The 9,966-nt window shown below is 39.8% G+C and overlaps 1 protein-coding gene and 1 long non-coding RNA gene across 4 annotated transcripts in view; both read right to left on the bottom strand.

Annotated features, from left to right (window-relative positions):
• Positions 1-839, bottom strand: part of LOC106939078 (uncharacterized) — a 15,853-nt gene extending 15,014 nt beyond the window's left edge. Inside the window, exon 1 of the long non-coding RNA XR_001422754.1 lies at positions 405-839. This is a non-coding gene — a long non-coding RNA (uncharacterized LOC106939078). The remainder of the gene's footprint in view (positions 1-404) is intronic.
• An 8,029-nt stretch (positions 840-8,868) lies between these two features.
• Positions 8,869-9,966, bottom strand: part of LOC106939079 (nardilysin-like) — a 44,990-nt gene continuing 43,892 nt past the window's right edge. For all 3 annotated transcript variants that reach the window (XM_015021361.1, XM_015021363.1, XM_015021362.1), the window contains 2 exons: positions 9,677-9,766; positions 8,869-9,587 (listed from right to left, as the gene is read on the bottom strand). In XM_015021361.1, coding sequence (XP_014876847.1) covers positions 9,354-9,587; positions 9,677-9,766 — 324 coding nt within the window. In that variant the 3' untranslated portion in view covers positions 8,869-9,353. The remainder of the gene's footprint in view (positions 9,588-9,676; positions 9,767-9,966) is intronic.

Below are 9,966 nucleotides of genomic sequence, written 5' to 3'. Positions count from 1 at the left end.
ATATTGGTCGGGACATGTCCCTACCGTCCCTACCCAAACCTACGCCCATGCATTTACTACGTCAGTTTATTTGATAATACATCTGGTGCCATTTACTCATTAAGAGGGTTTGTAACTCACTAATACATACATTACTAGTGTGTGTTTTAATTAAAGAAGAATTTTCTACTTTTATTTTCGTTTTTTTTTTTATACATATAAAATAATAAAATAAACTGTAATAATTCCACTGACCTTACAGTCTGGTCTGGTCTGGTAATTACAGTAAAAGCCACTTTAAGTGATAGTTTTGCTGAATTAATCGCATTTGAAAGTACTGTTTGAACAGGTTGCCAGGTCAGTTACGCAGCCCTCATTAAGCCCATTTTAACCTAATTAGGAATCCATTCAGATCAAAGCCTTACCTTTCAGAGTGAAGAACACCCCGACAACCTGTTTGAGTGACGGGTTCGGGGTCCAGAGATCTCGACCCCCAGCACCGGTCAGCGCAATTAGAGATGCCCGGAGCCGGTTATCCGTTTTCCGTACCAGAAACCTATGAAGTCATGATCTGCGGCTGGTTAGTCCCGCTTCCCGCTTCACGCGCGTCTTCCAGCAGCCAGGTGCCGGTGAGCAGGAGCGCGATGGGGATCTCATGGCAGCTAACCTGAGCGCGAGGAGCTGAAGACGGACGAGGCGAGGCGCCAGCAGCAGCAGCAGCCCGGCTGCGGAGCGTCACAGCTCGGCATGGCTGCGTCCTCGACGGAGAGGGGGAGGTTTGACACCCGCTGCCGCCGAGTGGTCCCGGTGGGGCGGGATTAACAGAAACACTCTGGGGAACGACGGTGTCACTTCTAAAGTGATCCCAATTTAGCTGAGTAAATAAAAAAAAAATTACAAACTAGGATTTCATTTATCAATACACTGATCAATATATTTGATGTTTGTTTACCTGATGATTTTGATGATGGCATTTGACAAAATGTAATGTTCATTGCTTGTTTCACAATTGGGTTATGATGTGAACCACTTTGAACTCCATTGTTGCAGAAATGGAGTTCAAAGTGCCTTGACTGTCTTGGAATATCATATTTTCAAACCAATCTAACCCAATGTAAAACTAGAATTGTCCCAATGTTTTATGCTAAATTTGAACAATGAAGTCGTGCCATGAAGTACGACGATGAAGTCTGATCTTGAAAAGCAAGACATCACACTCCAATATAAATAAACATAGGTGAAGGTAAAAAAATAAAAAAAAAGTGCCTGACATCTGTCAATATGAAAAGTGTTTTGAGGTCCACTCTTAGGCGTTTGGACTCCATTGAACCACATTGAGAGCCATGATCTGCAAACGGAGAAAACGTGGAACTTCTTCACGAAGTACAGTGTGCCACGTCCTTTTTTGAGGAAAATAGCTGGTGAATATTTCGGAAAACGTATTATACCTACAGTCACACATGATGGTGGTAGTGTGATGGTCTGGGGATGCATTGCTGTTTCAGGACCTGAACACCATCACAAAATGAATGATAACTTGAATCCGATCCATCAAGTCCATTTGAGTGGCTCAAAAACAAGGATCTTTTGAAAAAGTCTAAATCTGGATTTGATCCAACTGTGATGGTGAGATGGGACCTTACATTGTTGTTCATGAAAGAAAACTCTCCAGTGTTGCTGAAGTAAAATAATTATCCAGAAAGAAGTGGGTTCAACTTTCCCCACAGTGATGCTTGATGGATGGCACAAAAGAAAATTTGGACTTGGAAAATACTTCTGTATTGATACCCTCTTATGGTAATGTATACTACTTAGTCTTTAGGCTCTTCTGGAAATCACTGAAGAAGCTGTTTTTGGGTTCATTAGCTTATTTTACTGTTATCTCTGCTGTCTGATCCAAAGTAATTGACCCTCTGAATCTTTTATCTGACTTATTGTCTCTCCTGCTAGTAGAAATAGCAGCACCAACATGTCAGTGATGTTAAGAGCTTCAGTTCACTTCAGCAGAGCTGCTTTCTTTAAATCTCTCAATTTTTAGGTACCGAGGTTTGCCCCGTTATGTAATTACTTTCTGCCCTGGTTTGTATTTCAGATGGAGCAGCACCACCATAATATAGGAGTTGTGTTCGTTCCAAGGTTGGTGTAAGTGAAACCACATAGCACAGTAGAGCCAGTCAAAAAAAAAAAAAAAAAAGCATCACTTTTACCCCACACTTGGTTGCTAAATGCTCAACTCACTCAATCCTGTGCAGCTTTTTCTACTTATTTTAATAACACATAGGTTACTGGCCTATTCATACTGCAGTCCACTCAGAAAATCCCCTGGTATTTCTAAAGGCCAGTCTGCTCCAGAGCTGATGTAGCCTGACACAATTTGTCAATTCAATGTCATGCAAATGTGATATTTTTATAAAAAAGGGTTTCTAAATCCCTTCTGGCCTGGGAAGGCCTCACAATCATTTAGCAAAGTGCTGCTGAGTCGAGGGATGTCTGGCTTTAAGAGATATATACACTGGATATCTCAGTCATTGGAAAGTGCATAAGGAAGTGGCGACCTATGTTTTCCTTTTAATGCAAAGGGCAAAAAAAGCACCAAGTCTGCATAAAACAACACAATCCAGGAGGCCTGAAAGGTGTTTAAAAACTATTTTTGCCAGTCTATGTGCAAATGTTTGAACATTTTACAAATAATGTAGCAGGAACAGGCTTTGAGTTAATTCTCACAGCTTTGTTTTGGAACTGGATAAAACGGTGAGGTGTTATTGCTGTTCAGTATGCAGCATGCTGTTTATCCAGAGCTCAATTTTAATTAGATAATTGACTAGAAAGCCATTTCATGCTCCGGCGTGGGCCATTCCTCCATTATCCCTCCATCGATTAAGCCAATATTGTAAGCGGTCTAACGTTCGACATTTGCAATCAGAGGATGTTGCTGTGAATAAACTTCATGCAGTCGTCCTCATTACATAACCTGCGACTTGAATCTAAATAGAGAAAGGTAAATAAATATAGCATTAAAAATGTTTAAGGAGCTGCGACAATAAACTGCAAGGCCTTACAAGTTGGCATTAAATACACTTTTATAAGAGAAACAATGATTGCAAAGCTATTCTCTCTTATATGCAGATAAGAGTTTTAATGTTGGGCAGATGCTAAGGGGAGAAAAAGGAGAGGCAAGCGTACAAAAGCTCCAGATAAAACAAAAATCTATAATTTCTCTGTATGTTGCACTTTGAAGAAGTTTATTCATGTAAAGCCTCCTGATGAGAAAAGGGCAAATTACGCAAAAACCCCCCTGATGAGGAGAAGCCCCCACACCTCCAAATTGCACACATGGTTGCTGTGTGATGGAGGCAAGTTGTGAGTTCTGTGGGCTGCTGTTAAAATACAAAATATATTTGTGAAGCTGTGAAAGAGAATCTTAGGCATCATCTTTAGGAGGAGGGAAGACAGAAGCAGTGGCCCATTGGGTTAATAATTATGATTTTGGAATTATTGCATCATAACTCAACAAACCTGAACATTGGTTTGATCACCTGGATTTAAAAAAAGGACAACAAACACGGAGGCTGTGAATTTATTCATGTTACTTTTCCACAGTAACATTAATTTGGAAAAATGGCTTATTCCACTGCTTCTGCTCAGCAACAAAACATGCTCTCCTGTATATAAACTGCTAAAAATATTCATGGCGTGACCTTGTTAGAAAGCACTGAACTCTTACTTTAATGTTCAGCTGGATTAGCTACTTGAATGTTGTAAAATCAGTTCCAAATACTCCATGGTACATAACTAACTGTATGCAGTTTAGTTTTCTGAGAATAGTTTGGTCATTGTCTTACAGCCACTCACTCCACACATTACCCAATTTTCTAAGAAATTTAGTTTCCGTCTCGCTTCTAAAGAGGAATCCTGTAATAAACCCAACTCTTTCATAGAATGGCTGGCAGGAGCGGGAATACGATTGGTCGACAACCAAATTCTAAGTAGTTAAGATCAGTGTGGATTTGCTTCTGCTTTGCCAAATCAAGTCAGAGTAATGTCTCGTCTTTTCCACAATAAATCATTGAGTGGCAGCTGAACCTGATGGTGGAGGTGCAGAAACCTCCCATTATATTTACAGAAAAAATTTTCAAAATGATGTGAAACGTCTCCGTGCAATGTGAAGCCAATGGTGACATTGTGGTTGGATGGTTAACAAAATAGCAGGGAGTTACCGATGTCCCGAGAACCAAGGATACATTTGGATGCTAATTGATTTCACGATAAAATAAGATTTTCCAAATCTGCTATGATGATCTCTGCAGGGTAGTGTGAAAGAGGCTTAATGGAGCGCTTCAGTCATAGGTCAAAATTTAAAAAGGAGCAAAAAGTTAAAAATTTTAAAATCACATTAGCAGTAACACTTGTAATCCTGGTTAACGGCCCTTAAAATAAAAGATAGTAGCACTGTCCCCATCTACTTAACTCCAAATAGAGCTCAAACTGCTCATGCAAACAAAGTCCTTCTTGACCATAATAATATAATATAATGAGGAGATTTAGTCTGCATGGCTTCCCTTATTTAAGTATTACCCACATCCTGTTAATGACTCATCCCTGTAGCAGTTCTCTGGCTCTGTTTGGCCGTGGCTAAGCGAAGCTAGTTTTATAGCGGGGGGCTGATGAAGATTACTGCTCAAATTGAATAAAGGAGTCGACACATTACACCAGCTTAGATGATCCGCCCTGCCGCACTGATTAATTTAAAAACCTGGACAACATTACGCACGGCTCACAGAGAGACACAAACACAAGTCACAGAAACGAGTCGCGTTAACCTGGCTTGCCCCCTTTCTCTTTAACACTGTCTCTGCCTTCCCTTCCTGCTCCGTTTTTTTTCTTCCCTGCTGCACATCACACCCTTCCACGGCGGTCTCTCATGACTCGAGTTCATTACAGCCTTGGCAGGGTTCCTCAGATGAAATTAGAAAGACAACAGGAATGACAGTGTAGCAGTGGGAAGTTTACAAGGGGTGAAAAAAAGAGCAAGTATGCATGTGTGTGTGTGTGTATGTGCATTTGTTTGTAATACCTTGTGGGGATCATTTTCCTGACACATACTACGTTGCGGGGACCCACTGCTCCTTGTGGGACCGAAGCCTGGTCCCCACATGGGGAAATGCTGTTTTTGGGCCAGGGGTTAGATTTAGGACTAAGGTGTGAATTGAGTTTCGGTTAGAGTTAGGTATGTAATGGTTAGGTGTAAGGCTATAGAAATGAATGGAAGTCAATGGAAAGTCCCCAGAAAGATAGCCACGAAAACATCTGTGTGTGTGTGTATGTAAAGGTAAAGGTAATTTTATTTACATAACACATTTTCAGCAACAAGGCAATACAAAATGCTTTACAGGAATTAAAAGGAAATACAAAAAAATAACCAACCAAAGGAAAGAGCAAAAGAAGAAAAAGCTAATAATGTTAATCTAAAGTAAATAAACTAGATACTAGATGGTTGTGTGTGCGTGCGTGTGTGTGTGTCCGGTGAACAAATCTAATCTTTGCTGATTCAGGAGCAAGCTTGTCCGCATGCATTTGCGATAGGCTTCCTTCTAGCATACGAGGAGACCGAATAGCTTTTGACGGGAAACACAGCTTGAAAACAACATTCTGGGACAAAGTCACAAGGGCTCTTTTAGCAGGACCAGCAACAGCGGACAGCTCCGCCTGAGTTCACTTTTAGGCGCTCAACAACTAGTGACACGGCTGCATGCCTCAAAGACCACGATCATGACTGTTCTCATCCGGTGAGCTCTGTTGCTGCTTCGCTGCTGTCTGCGTAGGCGCACAAGTGAGGCGCAGCAGCAGGAGCAGCTGCATATTTCAGCTTCGCTAATAAACCGAACCAAGACAACAAAAACAAAAATACGTCGCAGACATATGGATATGTGAAAATGCTGTAGTTTCCTTTGAAGATTTACAGTTTATTTCTCACCTGGCAGCCCGTTATTTATTCCGCTCTCTCAAATGAAATGTTCAAATTAACATTTCTTGTTTAAAGTGATTTATCTCTTGAAAATAAAAAGATGTCTTTTGAATTAATTTAGCCCATTAAACCAAAAGTTAACACATTTTAAAGGGTTTTTGCTTGTTTTGCTCTCACATCATTTCAGTGAGATCCAAGATCTGGGACTTTCCATTTCTTAATTCTCAGCCAGTCTTTGGTGGGTTTACTAGTAGATTTGGGGGCCACTCTCATATTGAAAGGGTCCAGTTCTGCTGGAGATTTGTTTATTTTCCTTTCCAGATTGTCCACAATTTCCTTAAACACCCTCTGATATGTTGTAGAAAACGTGATGGTGATCAGGCCACACTGACACGTCCGGTTCTGTAACAGCTGGACACGTTTCCGCCCTTAAGAATTAAACTTGTGAAGTCTCTTTCTAACTTTACAATCAAGCACCCTCTTACAAACAGTGGAGAGCACCTGCTGCTGTGTTATGGAGGCATTTCAGGGTGTTTGGACGTTCCTATTAGCATCTTGCGGTCATTTCAGGTGAACTTGGCGATGTTGTGAATGTTCGCCGCACATAAACTACTCTCCAAATGACGAAAGGGTGATTTCAAGTCATTTTGAGAGCTCTTTAAATCCCTTTCCAGACAATCAAGCTGCAGTCTTTCTCAGACTCTTTCAAATTCACAATGGGGTTCACTCTGGCTGTTACTGTCAGAGACTGAATTATTAAGGTTGAAACCTCCTTCAAAATGCTGCGTACACTATTGCTCAGGGTTTGTCCTGATGTAACCTGTCTTTGATGTTATGGGGGTTTCTTTTCAGGAATTCTAATTATTTAAGTTAAACCTTTAAAAAAAAAAAGGTTTTAATCGTTTGTTTACATTACACTTGAATGTCTCAGAAATTAACATTTCTACTGAATATCCACATCCAAATATCATCCAAAAAAGACTAAAAAGCTAATAGAGTTAGGTTGCAACCAGATATTATTCTGGGAGTATTGAGGAAAACTTTATGAGCCACAGTTCAGATCAAGAACCACAGATATTGTGGGAAAACATGGTTTGCACACCAAACATATCTTTACGTAATCAGATATTTCTAAGAAGCCTCATCATTCGTCACAGATGGAAATTTTAAACATTTGTTCTAAAAAAAAATTCTGATAGGATTTCACGTAAAACGATAAAGTCGAGTACGTTTTACTGGCTTTAAACACGATGGGTAAAGCTTTCTTTAAAATGAAGCAGGGCCAGAAAGAGACGCATTTTCTTTGTCCATTAAAATCGACGGCGGTTTCTACATTTTGGCCCTTGAGGACGTAGTGGCAGCAGCGAGAGACAAAAAACAGAGAGAGCTGCTTTCCTTGAGCTGAAAAAGCTGCCGTTTCATAATTTGCTCCACCATCAAAGCCGCAGTATCTCAGGTCTATGCGGTGTAATGTAGGACAAGTAACCCATGCTTAATATCCTGTAGTCTCCAGAGGATATGACCGTGGCCGATCCATCAGGGAGGCGCAGCTCAGATCACAATAAGCTGAGAGCTAATTAGATCTGTTTGTCATCACCAAGAAAGCTCATTGGGGCTTTGCTGTACAGCATGTTGCAAGCATATGCCCAGAACCCGTCAAAAGATTTCCACACCGAGTCAGTGGGAAGAAGAGCCGCAGCATCAATCCCACAGGTACATCTCGCTGCGTTTTTCAAGCACCTTTTATTTTCGGCCTATTTTGCATCGTTATTATCAGGGGAGACTTTCCCGTGGGCATATTAGTCAGTTGTGTTAACACGCTCTGCTGGGCTCTTGATCAGATTTTAATTACATCCTGTAGAGCAAAGTGCAACTGTCTTTTCCCAGTGTTGGAATATATGTATATATATAAATAAAAAGGCTTGGCACAGAAGCTTAAGATTGTCCACCTTGCACAGTCGGTGGTAAGAGCACCCCAGTTTTGGCATAGATCACGTCTAGTTTAAGCTGTGTTTAAGCTCATTAGTAGGCTTTTTCTCCATTCTGTGAAAGTCATTTTCTGCCAGCTCAGCAAATCCTCTTTTATGCCTTCAATTTTCTTGGAAAAAAAAATTTCCCCGGTCTATTAAGATTAAGGGACATTACCAAAAACCCTACAAATTCCCTCTTAATTAGGAAGTTTGGCTCCGAGCTTAATTATTTTTTTTCCTGGTTCTTTAAAAATCTGACCTTTTTTTTTTACTCCCAACTTCTGAATGTGAGCATAAATGACTGAATGAATCTGAGTGATAACATTAAGAAAATGTTGCTGTTAATTTGGAGGAATTTAAATTAATACATTGGCAATAAATGGCTTCATGGTTTTTCCTTTTCATGTAAATTTTTTAAGACTTTCCACAGACTTTTACTTGTGACTTTGACCAGGCCATTCTAAGAATGCCTGGTTTTGTGTTATAATTCTCATTTAACTGGAATGAACTGAATTTAACTTGGACTGGGCTTTGGTTCAATATATTTGGACAAATATTGGACCACTTTTTCTATGACAGATGTTGTCTCATATATATATATATATATATATATATATATATATATATATATATATATATATATACACACACTTTTTTAGTTTTTTAAAACATTTTATTTTGTTGAAAAATGTCAACATTTGTCTTCTGATTCTTTCTAAAGTGTTAAGTTATTTTAAAAGTGTTCATATCAGGAACACGATTTTAAGACCAATTATGTTCAATTCTTGAAACATAAGAGATAAAAGTTCTTTAGCTGTCCATTATTTTGTATTATTATTAATTGATCATTTTGTCACATCTTTCAAGTGGTATTTTTATCATTTAAAATAAATGATAAGAGGTAAGAGAACATGGTAATGTTCTCTTACCTCTCAAAATCTCAAGATTCTTCCTGTTTTAGCAGAATTGTTTAATCAATTTACTTTAAATAGTGGCATTCCTTCAATTGTTTATTCATTTTTTTCCTCCATTATGACAATGCCACATCATGACAGGAGGACACGACTCCTGAAATTAAAACATCCAGATTTCAAGGTACTAATCAGTTTTTACATTTATGTTAAAGATGCATTAAGCTGAGAACCTGAGAGGAAAACAGAAGTTGAAAAGAATTTAATTCATTTTTTTCCAGGCATCTTTTTTTTTCCTCCATTCTGCTATGTCAGCATGCAAAACAATCAGTTAAAAGAAAACCCAGCCATCACTCCCAGTCTCCTTTCTTATGAACACAGTGTATTTAAAACCTGCAAAGTCCAGAACTCGAGAGCAGCTGATGTTGGCATGTAGCAGCTGTGTCTCTAACAGGACAGAGTCCATGAGGACGGCTCAGCGAGAGGCGGAGCTCAGCCGTCTGTCTGTCTCTCAGCTTCAGCTCACGTTCATTCGAGGATCTTGTGGTAAGGGAAGAGCGGCAGGCCTTTGATAAAATCTGGTATGTCCATTATGGGGATGGCGCCCTCTATCTTCGAGGAGGCGGGCAGCAAGGTGAGCTTTGACACCTCGCCATACGCAGACTCAGTTACTTCCTCCTCTTGATCTGCTTCTGCTTTTCCCTTCTGTTTCTTCTTACCCTCACAGTCCCCGTCATTCTCCTCAGCACCGAATCCCACCACCTTTACAAAGAAGAAAAAAAAGAGTTGCGGACGTGTGAGCGCTGCAATGAAAATGTCTTGTCTCCATGTTGAAGCCGTTCGTTGCTTACGTGCACGCTGAGTTTGCGGCTGGTTTCGTCCCGATGTTTTTGGAACCAGGAGAGGAGCTCGTCTCTGCTCATCTGCTTCAGAGCAGCAATCTGAACAAAGTCAAGAATTTACTCTCAACTGGTTACATTTAATCCCAAACCAAATTATATGGGTATTTAATATGTGAATTAAAGACATAATTCACATATTAAATATGTGTATTTAATATGAGTATTCATAGCCATGTGTAGTCAGTTTAGGTGGACAGCCATATTTTGGTCAAATTACAGTGTTACCAGATGCTTTAAAC

The sequence above is a fragment of the Poecilia latipinna genome, unplaced genomic scaffold (assembly GCF_001443285.1).
Source record: "Poecilia latipinna isolate Pla-1442-1.1 unplaced genomic scaffold, P_latipinna-1.0 Scaffold2768, whole genome shotgun sequence".
Taxonomy (NCBI): Eukaryota; Metazoa; Chordata; class Actinopteri; order Cyprinodontiformes; family Poeciliidae; genus Poecilia; species Poecilia latipinna.
Note: the sequence above shows the minus strand (reverse complement) of the source record. Positions and strands in the feature narration are given on the sequence as shown.